The sequence below is a fragment of the Zea mays genome, chromosome 8 (assembly GCF_902167145.1).
Source record: "Zea mays cultivar B73 chromosome 8, Zm-B73-REFERENCE-NAM-5.0, whole genome shotgun sequence".
Taxonomy (NCBI): Eukaryota; Viridiplantae; Streptophyta; class Magnoliopsida; order Poales; family Poaceae; genus Zea; species Zea mays.
Genome location: NC_050103.1, coordinates 105,122,701 through 105,139,249, shown reverse-complemented (window position 1 = coordinate 105,139,249; position 16,549 = coordinate 105,122,701). Strand labels below are relative to the sequence as shown.

Below are 16,549 nucleotides of genomic sequence, written 5' to 3'. Positions count from 1 at the left end.
GGAATGACATTCCTATGCTGGAGTCCGTCAAGGCTTCACTGAAAAAGAGTTTTTCTATGAAGGACTTAGGGGAAGCAGCATATATTTTGGGCATAAGGATCTATAGAGATAGGTCGAAGAGGCTTATAGGATTAAGTCAAGATACGTACATTGACAAGGTTTTGAAACGGTTCAACATGGAACAGTCCAAGAAAGGTTTCATACCTATGTCACATGGTAAACACCTTAGCCAGATGCAATGTCCTGCGACGGCTAATGAGCGAGAGCGCATGAGTAAGGTACCATACGCCTCAGCGATTGGATCAATCATGTATGCCATGATAAGTACACGCCCAGATGTTTCATACGCTATAAGTGCTACGAGTAGATACCAGGCTGATCCAGGTGAGGATCACTGGACAGCGGTAAAAGGCATTCTTAAGTACTTAAGAAGGACTAAAGATATGTTCCTGGTATATGGGGGTAAGGAGGAGCTCGTTGTAACTGGTTACACCGATGCTAGCTTCCAAACTGACCCAGACGAGTTAAAATCGCAATCAGGTTTTGTGTTCACAATAAATGGTGGTGCTGTTAGTTGGAAGAGTTCCAAACAGGAGACTGTGACTGATTCTACAACAGAAGCCGAGTACATTGCAGCTTCTGAATCTGCGAAGGAAGGTGTTTGGATAAGAAAGTTCCTCATCGAGCTTGGTGTGTTTCCTAATGCATCTAGCCCATTGAACCTCTACTGTGACAACAATGAGGCTATTGCGCAAGCTAAGGAGCCAAGGAACCACCAGAAAAACAAACACGTACTGCGGAAGTTTCACCTCATACGGGAATTCATTAGGCGGGGTGAGATAAAGATATGCAAAATACATACGGATTTGAATGTTGCTGATCCTTTGACAAAACCTCTTCCACAACCTAAGCATGAGGCACACGTGAGATCTATGGGTATTAGATATCTTCTAGATTAACTCTAGTGCAAGTGGGAGACTGTTAGAAATATGCCCTAGAGATAATCATAGAGATGAGCATATTTCTTTGTATCCATGATATATATATTGCTTAATTGAATATCCATGGAAGGCACCTTGTATTGATTAGCAATTATGTGAATTGTTTGTGAGATTCTTTACTTATATGGTTATTCTAAATGATGTCCCTAGTCAGAGTCGATGACTAGCACATGTATTAGTTGATGACTACATTTCACAAGTCATGAACATGGAGATGTTAAGTTAATAATGTGGGCGCATGTATGACATGAGGCTGGACCGACCCAACGTGAGATATTGTAATATAGTTCTCTTCTTGCAACATGAATACTGTATCCTTAGACCTGAGATTGTCGCATGTTCTCAAGATGTGAATTGACTTACTTAGGGACTATCAAACGCTATCCCGTAACTGGGTAGTTATAAAGGGAGTTTTGGGTTTGTCAGGAAGCATGCTATGAGGCATGGTCAGTCAAGATGGAATTTGTCCCTCTCTTTGTGAGAGAGATATCTCTGGGCCCCTCGAGTGATTGGATCAAGAAATGCATGGCCGTGCTAGGGTTAAGAGTTAACCATTGAAAGGATTCCAATTCACAGTATCGAGAAAGAGAGGTCAGCTTAGAGCTAGACCAAATATCGTGAGACAAAGGGAACAGCATGTACTTAATGTCGCAATGGTTCGTCTGATATGATCTTTACGTACACATAGGAGTTGACATGTCTTGCTAGAGGCCGCTGTCAATTATTGGGCCAAGTAAGAGTACTCGGGCTATGTCTATTTGTACGTGAACCTATAGGGTCACACACTTAAGGGGAAGGAAGCCTAATTCGGATTAGATCCGAAATTAGACTGGGCTTTAGGGTTAATGATGGGCCTCGGCGTCAGAAGCCCACCATAACGCCTATATAATGAGGGGCGGGGCGCAGTTAAGGATAACCTAATTCGCCACCAGCGAACTAACAGCCGCCGCCCACCTCTCGCCCTCGCCAAGCCGCCGTCGCGAACCTAGCAGTTCGGTACGCGGCGCTTCCTCCCTGTACGTGTGGATACCTCGGAGGTGCTACATCTGGAGCACTTGGGCGAACCGTGCGAGGACGTGAAGGACGTCGGCGACTGCACGGCACTGCTCGACGCGTTCGTCTACATCGAGACGTCTTCCGCTGCTCTGCGCGTCTAGTGGTAATTCCATGACCTATAACCGCAGTAGTTCTTGGTATTATGGGGATGAAAATTTTTGTTTTGCGCTAGCGTAGCCTCCCCGTAATCCTACAGAAACCCCTCAAGAATCCCGAGAAACCCACCACGAGTGAAGAAAAAGAAATTCATTTAAATGCTAGAGCCAAAAATTGCTTGTATGAATCTCTTAGCATGGATATTTTCAATCAAGTATTTACCCTGAAAACTGCTAATGAGATTTGGCTAAAATTGCATGAGCTCCATGACGGCACATCCAATGTCCGTGAGCAAAAACATTGCCTAGTGTTAAATGAGTATAATTCTTTTGCCATGAAAGATAATGAGCTTGTTAGAGACATGTATTCTCGTTTGAATCTAATAATCAATGAGCTCAACTCTATTGGCATTAATAAGCTAGATGATGCGGACATTGTGAGGAAGATTATCTCCCTGCTACCACAACAAAGATATGGGAGCATCATCACCATCCTTCACAACATGGAGGACTTGAGCAACATGACCCCGACCATTGTGATTGGGAAAATCGCGGCCTTTGAGATGTCGCGAAAAATGAGTCGGGGAGAGGAGCCAACTTCCTCAAGGCCATTTGCTTTTGCATGTGATGAAAGGAAGGGCAAAAAGAAGGCTCCCACTCCAAGTTCCTCAAGTGAAGAAGAGGAAGAAGAAGAAAGTGATGATGATGAAGATAATCAACCATGCACATCATCCTCCGAGGACGAAGAAACGATCCGACGCGTCGGAAAGGTAATGGGGATGATCCGTAAGATTAATCTAATGGGTGTGCCCCTGCAGGTCGAGGATCTTCTCTTTAACATTGACAGGAAAAAGCAAAGGAAGAGAGGATGCTTCGCATGTGGGGAGAAGGGTCACTTCAGGGACAACTGTCCAAATATGGCCAAACCCAAAAAGGAGAGGAGCAAAGGCAAGGCGCTAACAAGTGTTAAAACTTGGGATGATTCTTCAAGTGAAGATGAACCTCCAAGGACGCGCAGCCACCGGTCCTCGTCCCGATCATCACGGTCATCACACAAATGCCTTATGGCAAGAGGTAACAAAAGCATCCCATCCTCTAGTGATGAAAGTAGTAGTGATGATGAAGGTGAGGGAAAGCCCTCTCTAGATGAACTTGCGGAAGCCGTAGAATTTTTCCAGGATGTTTGCACTAAGCAAAAAGCTCAACTGAAAACTTTGAAAAATAAGTTGGTTAGCTCTCAAAATGATTACAAAGGTTTGCTAGAAAAATTTGAAACTTTTGCAAACTTAAATAGTGAGCTATCAACTAAAATTGAGCTATTAGAATCTAGTGCTCCATCCACTGCTACCGATGATAGCCTTATTAAAAAGAATGAAAAACTTAAGGCTAAGTTAGCTAGCTCCCAAGAAGCTATTGAAAATTTGCTAGAGAAAATGGAAACTCTTAGCATACACAACAATGAGCTAACTACTAAGCTAGAAAACATTGGTAGCACCCCAGCAGCATCTTTAGTTGAAATACCTGAAATAATTAAGAAAGATGCTTCTACTTCCTGCTTTGATTTAATTGATGATTCTAACCCCTGCAACCAAGTCGTTGTTGAGAATATTGTTGTAGAGACATGTACGGATGAGGTTGCAAAGGAAAAATGAACAATTAAAGCAAGAAGTGGCTCGCCTTGGCAAGGCTTTGTATGACAAGAAAGGCAAAGCCAAACAAATCCAACCTCCACAGGATAACACCACTGCGGGAGTGAACAAGCCTATGGAGGGAGAAACTGTGATTTGTAGGCTATGCCACAAGGAAGGCCACAAGTCTTTCCAATGCAAGGCGATGACCGGGGATAAACAAAGACAAAAGCTCAAGCAAAAGCCATCAAGCAAAATCTCAAACACCTACATCAAAAAGGTGAACAAAAAGGATGCTACACCATATTTGATCAAGAAGAAAAAGAACGGAAAGGTGATAGCAATCAAGGCCAACAAGCAAGCCAACAAAGGAAAGGGGGCCAAACGCATCTGGGTGCCAAAGGAGATAATTTCAACCATGAAAAGCACCAAGAAAGTTTGGATCCCGAAAGGGAAGTGAGTGGACCGAAGGTCATCGGGAAATTCGGAGACTTGGCTAAATTGGGATGTATATCATGGGATACATCATATTGGATCAAGTTTATTGCCAAGTGGGTTAGTGAAAATTTTGGACCCAAATTTCCCACCCATGACTAAGGTAACTAGTTTTATTGTATTTCTCGTTTTTAGATATGCGTATCTATTTACCTTTTATCTAGTTTACCTTTCTTGCCTAGTATTACATTTGTTATGTACTTTTGTTTAAAATCATGCATACTAGGTAAATCATATGGTAGGATTGCTTGTTTCTAATTCATATACTTAAGCAAACCTACATGGCCTAAAATGTTTATTTAAGCACGGCACATAGCTTCTATATCACTCCATAGTAAATGATGCATAAATTGAAAATTTTGATTTCTACAAGTTGTATCATTTAACTTATATGTGCCAAAGTTTGGATTATGGATAATTTGCCCCTCTTGATATCTAATCAAAGTGCATGTCTCCTACAAGTATTCAAAACTTGTATGCACACCTTTAGGGGGAGGTTACTCTATAATCTAACACTTTGAGACTAACACCTTTTCAAGTCTATTTCATGTGATAGTCTCATTGTAAGGAAAATGAAGTCCCCGGAGAAAGACAACAATCTTCCACTGCAAAATCTCCAAGAACTCTCATGTCTGACTTTCAATTGGTATCTTTTGAGACTACATTCAGTATCATTTACATGTCTTCTCCAATATTTGATTAGACTATATTTCATATCATATGCTTCCATGTTGCAAAAATGCATAAGTAGTTAACTCATATTCTGTTACCTATGCATAAGGGAAGTTAGTCTTTTCAAATCATGTCTTGCACCTCTAATTTTTTCATGCTTTTTCCTAAGTAGAGGATCTCTGTCAAGGGGAGTATTTCTTCATCTCTAAAGGGGGAGAAAAACTCTTTCTAAAGGAGAAAACTCATTTAGGGGGAGTAATCTTTTGAGGACTCCTTCAAGTGGTATCATTCATGGCTTAATTTAATTTCCTTCTAGTGATATCATTTGATACAATTCTTGTTGAGGGCAAGCTTTTATTTACTTCCTACATGCTTTTAATGTCTTCCTTTTCGGTGGTTGTTGCCAAAGGGGGAGAAGTTTAGGGACCAAAGCAATGCAAACTATATCAAACACCAAACACCACCCATTTAAAATTTTATATCTACAAATGACTTTTCAAGTGGTTTTGGTTATTTGGTCCAAAAATAGGGAGTAAGTGAATTATGGAGTTAGGGGGAGGCTTAAGTCCATAATATCATTATGGGGACAATCATGCATCTTAGCAAGTAGATTGCATATTTTTCACTCAAATACTTGTATTATTTGCTTGCTTTGGTTGTGTTGTCATCAATCACCAAAAAGGAGGAGATTGTAAGGAAAATGGACCCCGGGCCATTTGGCTAAGTAAGTTTTGGTGTTTGATGATTAACACAACTTGTGGACTAATATGTTTGCTAGTGTTTATAATTATAGTTCACAGGATGCGAAGAGAATTGGACCAAGGCAATGAGGATGCAACACCTCAAAAGAAGACATAAAAAGATGCATAGGAGTTCAATACTCAAGAACAAAGAAGCCCGAAGAAATCAGCGAAGAAATCCAAGACGAGGGCTGTCAGCCAGCGCCTGGTGGCGCACCGGACATCGGTGTCCGGTGTGCACCGGACAGTCTGCGCAGAGAGGCCGCAGACAGGCGCTCTCTGGCTGTAGCACCGGACTGTCCAGTGTGCACCGGACTGTCCGGTGTGCCAACGGGCAGACGGCAACGGTCGGATCCAACGGTCGACTGCTACAGGCGCCAACGGTCGGCTGACGTGGCGTGCACCGGACATCTACTGTGCAGTGTCCGGTGGTGCACCGGACTGTCCGGTGCACCCGACTACAGAAAGCTGCTGCTTTCTGTCCAACGGCTAGTTGGGGGTGTGGAGGCTATAAATACCACCCCAACCGGCCATTCTCAGGAGTGGGAGCCCAAGCAACATACCAAGGCATATAGTGCACATTTCTAAGAGCTCAAACACCCAAGTGCTTAATAGAATCACTCGGTGATTAGCGTAGGTGCTTTGCGAAGTGCTTAGGTTAGTTAGACCGCTTTAGCGCTTGCTCTAGGTGAATCCTAGTTAGTTGAGTGAGTTTTGTAAAACCACACAACCCCTCGGCTCTTGCGTGAGTCGTTGTAATTGTACCGAGTGGGGCGAGAGTCTTGCGAGACCGTGACAACCGCGTTTGTGTCACGGCCGCCACCGTGTACCGGAGGGAACGAGGCCCGCGGCGTTTTCGGCCGGAAGCTCGATAGTGGAGACGGCGGGGAGCGTCCGAGAGGAGCCGGAAGCGGAGCACCACTTGCGCGTGGAGAAGGCCCGCGGCTCTCTACGGAGTTACTCGACCATGGTGCTTGGCCCTCGCGTGGGCTTCCCTTTGCGTAGGGGCACCAACGAGGATTAGTCGGGACCTTGCGTGGTTCCAGATACCTCGGTAAAAATACCGGCGTCATCCACGAGAGTTTGCTTCTCTACTTAGCTCTTCACATTCCGCATTTATATTAAGCATTTAAGTTTCAATCTTATTGTCATACTTATTTAGTGTAGATTGAAACTTAGCCTTTGCGGTAGAGATAGCAACACTTAGACAAAACCGAGTTTGCACATTCTAGTTTTGATTATTTGCATAGGTTTTGCTCTAGGGATTTAATTGTGGCCTAGTTTAGTAAAAGTTTTAGAAGTCCTAATTCACCCCCCCCCCTCTTAGGCGTCACCCGTTTCCTACAATAATGACATTAATTCGAAAAAAAATGCAAAAAATTACAAATTTCATCCCCAATCCCTCTATATATATCCCTACCTAGCAGCTAGGATTCAAATGCAACCCCGAGCCTAGCAGCTAGGATTCAAATGGAGAACGAGATGACGGACACATCGATGTATACACAACTACTAAATGATTTGGTTGAACATGTATGGGGACATAATAATCATTAGATTTATGTAATTTTCTATTAATTATTATGTATTTTTAAATCGTCATGTAATTTTATTTTAATTATTACGCAATTTGTAATTTTTAATTCAATAAAAATATTATGTTGTGTGTTTTCTGAGCGTTGAAATAAATCCGCGTGAATTACTTAATTCTGAAATAGAAAAGCTGATGTGGCTATAGCCTGAGGCAGCAGAGGCGAGAGTGGAGGCGAGAGCTGACGTGGCAGGGGCGAGAGGGAGGCTGTGCACTGGACTCAGCCGAACACGTCATCGTGTAGCCACACTAAGGCTGGTGCCAGTGCGGGCGGCAGCGCGGGCGAGAAGAGGCTGCTGCCGCCCGCGCGCGGGCGATAGGCGGGCGAGAGGCCGGCGCCGGGCGATGGTGCTGGCGCCCGGCGAGAGCGGGCGATATCGCCTCGCTCTCGCCCGCGCTGGAGCGCCCGCCCGGGCGAGAGGCGGGCGAGAGGGAGGCGAGGCACTGGCGGGGCGAGAGCGCGGGGCGAGAGCGACGTGGCGCGATCTGATTGGTCCACGTGTCGCGATCTGATTGGTCCACGTGTGCTAGCCGTTGCAACTAGCCGTTTTTGACCGTTTGGAGTCCGATTAGAGTTATGTAATTTTATTTTAATTATCATGTCATTTTATTTTAATTATTATGTACTTTGTAATTTTTAATTCAATAAAAAATATTATGTTGTGTGTTTTCTGAGCGTTGAAATAAATCCGCGTGAATTACTTAATTCTGAAATAGAAAAGCTGACGTGGCTATAGCCTGAGGCTGTAGCCTGCTGCAGCCTGTGCACTGGAGCAGCAGGAGCGAGAGTGGAGGCGAGAGCTGACGTGGTAGGGGCGAGAGGGAGGCGGTGCACTGGACTCAGCCTAAGAATCAGTAGTAGAACACGTCATCGTGTAGCCACACTTCCACGGCTGTCAAGTGTCAACCGAATCGCTATCCCCGGTCTCCGCCACAACACGTGTCGTCGACCACCTGCTCCGCGCCCGGCGCCTCCGACACTCATTTCCTGCGACCTTCCGGCGAGCCGGCGGACGCTTCCCCCAACCACGTCGCCTTCAATCCAACGCACACGAACCACCAACCCTACCCTACCCGTCATACTCACGAAACGCACAAAAAATCGCGAACAAATATTTTAAAGCGGATAGATAACTCGTGCACGCAAGAGCTTGGCCACTCCATTTTACCACTCCTTGTCTCACTCTCCGCCACAACGTCAGCCGCCCCGCGCCGAGCAGACCTCCTCCACTAGCCGCCGGGCCGCACACCAAACGCTCCTGGGAATGCCGACGCCGACGATGGTCAGGCCTTTTCCGCTCTTCTTCTTCATCGTCGTCGTCTTGCTGGTCCGGTCGCCGGCGGGTGCGGCGGCCGACGGCGGCGGGAACGCGACGACGGATTCCTGCCCGCTAGATCTGGGCTACGTGCGGACATTCCCATGGGACCCTTTGCCGTGCGCGGGAGGCGCGCCCAACGTGACAGCCTGCTGCCAGACGCTGCTCTCCCTGTTCGGCATCGGCCTCGCCGAGCGCCTCCGCGGCACGGGCCGCTTCCGCCTCCCGTCCGCGGCGGCCTCTACGGCCTGCATCGAGAGCTTCACGGACCTCATCTCCGCCGCGCCGGCGAGCCTCTCGGGTTCCTCCTTGGTGGCGGAATGCTTCCCGGACCCGAGCCAGTTCGCCATCACCTCGTCCTACTGCGCCGGCGTCTCCACCGCTACGGAGTTCGTGGCCGCCGTCGGGAACGACTCCGCCCAGGCCCTCAACTCCTCCTGCGGCCCCGACCTCGCCTCGCCGGCGACCTGCGCGCTCTGTTACAGCGCCGGCGTCGCCGCCACCGCGCATCTCACCAGCGCCGCGGCCAACGATAGCAAGTCGGGCTCCTGCTTCTACCTCACTGTCCTGTACGCCGCTGGCATCTCCAACTCCGCCGGCCCCACCTACCCACCCACCGCCGCCTGCGCTCTTGGACTTGGCCTCTTGTCCCCTGCCCCCACGCCGTCGAAGTCCAGCCACGCCGCCGTCTACGCCGCCACCATCCCAATCGCATTCGTGCTGCTCGCATCGCTCTTCGGCTTCTTTCTTTGGAGGAAGCGAACGCGTGCCAATAGCAAGAAGAAGAAGAACCATAAGATCTGCGAGGAGGGGTCCGGAGACCGCCGGTCGCACCTGCGGCCCAACACAGGGTCGGTTTTCTTCGACATTGCCGACCTCGCCAAGGCCACGGGTGGCTTCGCCGAGCGCAATCTCGTCGGTCGCGGCGGGTTCGGGGCCGTGTACCGCGGCGTGCTCGCGGACGGGTCCGTGGTCGCCGTCAAGAAGATGCTGGACCCGGACATGGAGGGCGGGGACGAGGAGTTCGCCAATGAGGTGGAGATCATCAGCCATCTCAGGCACCGGAATTTGGTGCCGCTCCGTGGCTGCTGCATCACCGACGAAGACGTCGAGGAAGGGAAGCAGAGGTTCCTCGTCTACGACTTCATGCCCAACGGTGCGCTCGAGGACTTCATCTTCCGGGACAGGGAAGCTGCTACGAAGCTGCCCCCATTGGCTTGGGCCCAGCGGCGGAGCATCATCATGGACGTCGCGAGGGGTCTCGAGTACCTGCATTACGGCGTAAAACCGGCGATTTACCACAGGGACATCAAGTCGACTAACATCCTGCTCGACAGCGAGATGCGCGCTCGCGTGGCGGACTTCGGCCTCGCCCGGAGGAGCCGTGAGGGGCAGTCGCACCTCACGACGCGCGTCGCCGGGACGCACGGCTACCTGGCGCCGGAGTACGCGCTGTATGGGCAGCTGACGGAGAAGAGCGACGTGTACAGCTTCGGCGTGCTACTGCTCGAGATCATGAGCGGGCGGCGAGTCCTGGACATGACGGCGCCAGCGGGTCCCGTGCTGATCACTGACTGGGCGTGGACTCTCGTCAAGGCCGGGCAGGCGAGGGAGGTGCTCGACGAGGCGCTGTCCACCGCCGAGAGCCCGCGGAGCGGGGTCATGGAAAGGTTCGTACTGGTTGGAATCCTGTGCGCGCACGTGATGGTGGCGCTCCGGCCGACCATCGGCGACGCAGTGAGGATGCTGGAGGGAGACATGGACGTGCCGGAGCTGCCGGACCGGCCGCTGCCGTACGGACACAACGCCATGTTCAGCGAAGCTGGTAGTACCTTCAGCATCTCACCGGCGTTCAGTGGTCCGTTGGCCCCGTTCATAGACAATGGGGACATGCTGAGGTGATTGATGAAGCAGGCCGAGTTCGTTCGATTGCAGAAACTAGATAAGAATCACAGGTGTTGTAGATAGCTGTTATTCTGTTAAGGGTTGCTGTTTGTTGATTGATTGAAATTCATCTTTTGTAGTATACGTTGAATTGGCAAATGAACGACATTCACATCGATTGTTTGCTGCTTCTGTTTTTCATCAACCATCACCAACCAGAACAGAGACCAAGCAAGCACGGGCTACAACTTAATTGCACATTTCAGTCTTAATTAACGCTGTCATCATCACTACATGCACGGAAATCAGCCCAGCAAAGTCAAAAGAGACGCACAAGACAAAGACCACATCGTACTGACAGACTTCATCCAGGGTGCCATGAAAAGAAAGATACCCAGCTAACGCTGAATGATGAAACGCGAGATAGAAGCTGCAGGTGAGGAGCTTCAGTTCAGAGCGGCATGCAGATCACTATCCAGCAGGCTGTAGCTACTCGTCTTCCTGCAGGTTGGGGTGGTTGGGCTGCACCCGGAAGGTGAACGGCATCTGGGAAATGAAATCCCTGTCGTGCTGGACCTGATGGTATCCGATCTCCAGCTCCCTCATGCGGCCGCTCAGATCAACAGCCTGTTGGTGCTGGGAACAGGAAGGGATAAATTCAGCAAACAATCAGCTTTCAGATTTATTTCAGCACTTGCAGAATGAGGTTAACTTCACTAAAGTGCGAACTTCGTTCAGTTAGAAAGTTAGAAGTGATTGAAGGAGATAGAAATAGATAAAATATTTCTCAATCTCTTCCGATACCCATACATACAACCGAAATTCCTTGAACCTTTTTCGGTTAAATTAGGATTGAAAGGATTAAATCTATTTTCTATTTTATTTTAACTAGCAAGGGATTTAATATCCTCCGTCCATTTAATCCTTTCAAATCATTTTATATTCAACTTTGAATAATAAGAGATTTAATCTTCTCCAATCCCCTTTAATCCAATTCTAACCGAACAAGCTCTAATGGGTCCAATCCCCTTTAATCCAATTCTAACCCAACAAGCTCTAATGGGGGTTTAGGCGGTTCAGTAATTAATATGCAGGCCACTAGGTATTGGGTTGGTAATAGTATACGAAATCACGGCCTTATTCGGTTACAAGGAATGAAATCCCACCATAAATTTAATCAGGGTCTGGATTGAGTGAATCCATATCTCACACCTAATCTCCTGGTGGGATTAAATCTAACATTTTAACCAATCTATATTTCAAAGCTAGTTATTTTTTTGATCCATATATTCTAATATAAACTTGGTGTGTAATATTTTCATGGATTTGTTTCATACCTAATGAGCTATGGATAGAATCCATGTCTTACATAGTTTAAAAATTTCTAAACTCTTGGTTTATAATATATGATGGATTTAACCGAATAATTTTTTTGAGTAGACTTGAATTATTTTGGGACATGGATTATGACATGAATTTAATTCCAATCCATACTAATCTAAAGTTGGATTGGTGTAAATGAACAAGTCCTAATTCGTCTTCGATTTGTTTGGTTAGTTTGGTCTTGGGTTGGTAATAAGTCTGACAAATCACCTTGAATACCAATCAGTGAGCAGAATTGCGTTCCAACTAGAAATCCCAAGACAAGAATTTTCATGTCCTTGGAAATTTGCTCAGCGTGGTTGTGTGCAGTTTCTTCGGTTAACTCGGAACATTGAGTTTGTTTAGAATATTGCATACTGATAAGTTATGCTAAGGAGTTGAAAGGAGGAAGGATGATCAAGCAAAGTTTCAACTGCTATTCAGATGGGGGAGAATTACCATCCTAAAAGTCAGTATCTTGTGTTCGTCCTCCAGCATCTTTCCCTGTAACCAATCACAAATGACTGTTAATGACCCGAAGCTGCAAAAACTTTTCTGTAAAAAAAAAATTACTCAACGACTTCTTTCAAAAGAAAAAGAAAAGGAAGTATCCCAGGATGTATAGAGTAGGAACAAAGAATAGAATCCAAGATTAGAGATCGTACATTCGTCTTGTGCATCCTCCAGTAGTCCATCTACAGCAACAGTGGAATAAAGCAACATCAGAAACAAAACCCTTCCCCTAATGAACTATGCCGTGCTTGTGTGCTGCAAGCGACTAAATAAGCTCAGGAGCAACTGGAAGAGTAAGGATTACTGCCTGCTTCTCGCGCATGTTGGTCTGCCCATTCTGGAGGCCCTCTTCAATAGCGATCAGCTCCCTGTGCTGTAGGGAGTTCAGGTCCTCGCCTTTCAGATGCCTGCACCATCACAAGTGACGGACACGCTAGCACAATCACAACAAGAACACACACGAACAGCGAGCTAGTGAAGTGCGCGCGCAGCTAGAGATCCGGAGCAGATCTGAATCAGAAACACTGGCCTGAGCTGAATCTGCATGTTGTCGTTCTCCTTCTTGACTCTGTCGATCTCTGCACTCAGGTTCTGAAACATTTCATCCGTTAAATTTTGAACCGTTAATCTGTTCGCGGCGCTGAAACAAAGTAACAAACTGTCGAGGAAAGGGGAATCTGAAGGGCGGGCACCTTGTGCTTCTCACCCCACAGTATCTTCCCGGAGTTGGTCTGGTACTTCTCCAAGATCCTGGACAGCCTGCCAACAAACCAAATTTGGGTCTTTTCGATCAGTTTTGCTTGCACACAACACAGAAGAAAAGAAGAAGGACGATAATAAACAAGCAAAAGAATAAAAAGAATGAGAGGGCAATGGACAGACGAGGTCCTGGGCGAGCAGTAGTCGTAGAGCTTGCCGCCGCTGGAGAAGATGACGACGCCGACCTCGGTGTCGCAGAGCACGCCGATCTCCCGTGCCTTCTTGACCAGTCCGGCCCGGCGCTTGGAGAAGGTCACCTGCCGGTTGGTAGAGTTCTCGATCCTCTTGATCTTGATCTTGCCGCGCCCCATACTGCGTTCTCCACTCCCAAACAGATCCAAGGGCAGCAAGAGCTCAGCTCAAGCAAGAACCCACTTCTTTCCACTTCCAGCCTTCTCCTTCCCTTGAGCTAGCTGCTGCTCAAGTGGTGTGGATCTTTATGCGGGAGCTAGCCGATGCAACTAGTGGACCGTGGACGGCGTGAGCACTGAGAAGTAAAGGAGATGCGGCCATCACCGGAGTGGAGGTGAGGCCGTGAGGGGGCTTTCGCGCCGGTGCAGGATTGCAGGGCCGGAAATGGAAACCGCTAGCGTGGGCGCGTTGCTGTGTTTGTTACGTTCGCATGTGCGCTGCATCTGCATGCCTGTGGCCCTGTGCTGATCACTAGGCCCTACGTTTTTATCTTTTTTTCTTTTTACTAGCCAACATGTCCATACATTGCATGCAATATATGTTGAAATCTGACTTATTATTATTGGATATGAATTATTCTAGCTCGTATGAACACGAATCATAAATCTAGGCACATAAAAATAAGGAAATGGAGGGACGAAAAAGTAAAACGTAAACATATAGCTACAGAAAATCTTGTCCTTTGAAAGATAGCAAATCTAGACAACACAGGCAAACTACAATTCAAGTGGGAAGAGCCCTTCCTCGTAACGGCTTTGATCCGATCATATAGACTAAAGTATATGGAGACAAATAAAGTCCCGAGGTTGTGGAATACACGGTCTCCAAGGTTATTTTGTGTAGATACGTAGCGATGTTTCTTTTTCTTTTCTTTTTTTAATTTTTGTTTCAAGATAACACCATTTTTCCTTACGGGGTTCTTCGTAAAAAAGACAGAGAGTAGGGATTTTTAATGGTACCGTCTTTGTAAAAATTGTAATCGCCCAGTAAATATAAGGGCAACCATCCCCAAAAGAACGAACAATCTTCTTTTGTTGTTGCGCCTTCGAGTGTAAAAGACTTTGAAGTTCTTTAAATAGAAGACAAAGTCATAAAAAAGATCCTAAAGTCCTTCATATGGAAGGCAGGATCAAAGGATACCCTTCATCACCAAGTAAAAGTAAGAAGGTGCAAAGACTCCTTCACACGGCAGGTACAGTCAAGAAAAGACTCCAAAGTCTTTTAGATGGAAGAAAGAGTCAAGAAAAGATCTTGAAGTCCTTTAGATGGAAGATAGGATTAAGAATTACCCTTCGACAATAAATAGAAGTGAGAAGGTAAAAAGACTTCAAAGTCCTTCAAGAAGAAGGCAGAGCTAGAAAAAAACTTGAAGTCCTTCAGGTGAACATCGCGGGTGGGGCTTCCTTCGAACTAGCTCTCTTGGGTGCCATCGCGGGTGGTTTGTTCGTAGTACGAACGGTGGACGCCAAATGTTGGTACTCGTTCAGGTGAACAAGTGGATCCAACGGGAGAGTGGAGAAATAGTTCGCAAGGTTCAACGGGGAACGACAATAGCTCTGTTAATCTGCCCCGTCAAGGGTACTGTACGGGGGTATTTATAGGTGTCCGAGTGCCTACCGCCCTCAAACAAGGACGTTTATGCCCTCGGGAACCCAGAGTATCATCAAAATATTCCCCCAGGGGAGGTTACAGACCGTCATTACAGAAAAGGCTATTACAGATGAGGCCCGTAACATGCTTATCCCTGCGGGGCCCGTTACAATGGGCCGAATCCCCCTTGGGCTTCCGGACCCGATGAGGACGTGAGGCTAGCAGACATCGTCGGAGTCTTGCCTTCGTCTCGCAATGGAGAAGGGCGAAGGGTGCCTGCGAAGTCCAGTCACGAAGTCCTCATCGGATCGGCGTCCTTGGCGTCGTTGGTGAAGCGAGGCGACGCAGGCGACGAAGGCATCGAGCGAAGGGTAGCGTCTTCGCCTTCGCCCCAACATTTGCCCTCCGAGGGACCAATTCGACTGAGTCATCTAGTGCTGAAGACGTCGCACTAGATGGTGGAGACGCTGCCCTCGCTCGAAGTGGTCCCGCGGGGGTTTTTGAGGTGACCTTTGATGGACGTGGCGCTGTTGGACTGCGGGTTTCCCGAAGCGCCGCGTCGTGTGTATAAAAAGGGCAGCGCGGCTTGGGCTGTCTCTTACCTTTGCGTGCGCCGGAAAACCCTAAACTTTTGAAACCGCTCGCCTGCTCGCCTGCCCTCCTTGTTCCTCTGCATCGGAGATCTGGCCCGCGTCAAGCAAACCGCACGCCGCCGCCGATGGTACGTAGCAATGTCGTCTTCTTCCTCATCTGCTGCGAATGCGTTGTCGGCCGATTCGTCGTTCGAAGATACCTTGAGCGATTTGGCGGTGATGGAGTTACAACCGGGCCACACGGTGGAGTTCGGCATTTCGAGGATTTCCTCGGTTCGTGTGTAGGATATGCAGCAGTTGGGGTACTTTGGGAACGGTGTTGGGTGCATCCCGGGGGCGGAAGAGATTCCCGAGCCTGAGGGCGAGTTAGTCGTGTTTGAGGCGTTCTTCATCGCCGGCCTTTGCCTACCTGCGCATCATTTTGTGGCGGAGGTTTTGCAGAGGTTTGACGTCCAGGTCCACCAATTGACACCTAACACCATGGTGGCCCTAGCGAAGTATGTCTGGGCGGTGACTTCGTACGGCGGTCAGCCATCCGTAGAGGTCTTCGCCAAGAATTATTGTCTGCACTGGCAGAAGAGAAAAATTGGAAGTAAGATTGTGCAGTTTGGATCGTGCACCTTCACGCCGAGGACCGGGAAGACTTCGGCGGAAGTCATGGAACTAGTTCCCTGCGCTCGCAACAAGTGGGGCAACTGGTGGGATTTTTTGTTTTATGTTTCGGGAGGCGAAGTCGAAGACCTCCTAGGGCACCCCGCGGCCGTAATGTGCTCCCACTATTATGTGGCATTCCAACCGTTTGAGCTGGCGGAGGACGATGAGGACGAAGGGGCCCTCCGGTGCGCTGCCTGCATGAGTAGCGGGCACGATTTAGTTGAGGAATTCATCGGTTATGGAGTGTGGCCCTTGGCGCATGGCTGGGTGCTTGGCGAAGTATGCCCTCGCCAGATTCCTACCTTGGGCAAGCAGTTGGTGCGAAGTCCGACCTTCGCCTTGGATCTGCGTGGCCGAGACCCGGCCGCGTTCGTGCGTGAAGTGGAGGATGGGGTTGTGAGGATTGTG

General features: G+C 48.0%; 2 protein-coding genes across 4 annotated transcripts; one reads left to right on the top strand and one right to left on the bottom strand.

The window, feature by feature from the left end:
- The first annotated feature begins 8,423 nt into the window (after positions 1-8,423).
- Positions 8,424-10,669, top strand: LOC100281715 (protein kinase). The gene has a single exon (NM_001154635.2). The coding sequence runs from the start codon at positions 8,544-8,546 to the stop codon at positions 10,494-10,496; it is 1,953 nt and encodes a 650-aa protein (NP_001148107.2). The 5' UTR covers positions 8,424-8,543; the 3' UTR covers positions 10,497-10,669.
- Positions 10,632-13,748, bottom strand: LOC103635643 (MADS-box transcription factor 4-like). Of its 3 annotated transcripts, none has more exons than NM_001301582.2 (7): positions 13,236-13,593; positions 13,046-13,112; positions 12,883-12,944; positions 12,661-12,760; positions 12,506-12,535; positions 12,300-12,344; positions 10,632-11,114 (listed from the first exon to the last, which is right to left on the bottom strand). In NM_001301582.2, the coding sequence occupies exons 1-7, from the start codon at positions 13,421-13,423 to the stop codon at positions 10,968-10,970; spliced, it is 639 nt and encodes a 212-aa protein (NP_001288511.2). In that variant the 5' UTR covers positions 13,424-13,593; the 3' UTR covers positions 10,632-10,967. The 3 variants fall into 3 exon arrangements, 2 of the variants coding, with proteins under 2 accessions (NP_001288511.2, XP_008656271.1); XM_008658049.4 differs by having other exon boundaries at positions 10,702-11,114; positions 12,658-12,760; positions 13,236-13,748; NR_183618.1 differs by having other exon boundaries at positions 12,506-12,760.
- Positions 13,749-16,549: the final 2,801 nt, after the last annotated feature.

What these genes read in the sequence shown, in the direction of transcription:
- LOC103635643 (XM_008658049.4), bottom strand. Translation starts at nt 13,423, where the DNA reads ATGGGGCGCGGCAAGATCAAGATCAAGAGGATCGAGAACTCTACCAAC. An exon ending in ACATGCGCGAGAAGCAGGCA is followed by an intron (nt 12,536 to 12,657) that starts GTAATCCTTACT and finishes CTGTTGCTGTAG; the next exon opens with ATGGACTACTGGAGGATGCA. An exon ending in GGAGGATGCACAAGACGAAT is followed by an intron (nt 12,345 to 12,505) that starts GTACGATCTCTA and finishes GATTGGTTACAG; the next exon opens with GGAAAGATGCTGGAGGACGA.
- LOC100281715 (NM_001154635.2), top strand. Translation starts at nt 8,544, where the DNA reads ATGCCGACGCCGACGATGGTCAGGCCTTTTCCGCTCTTCTTCTTCATC.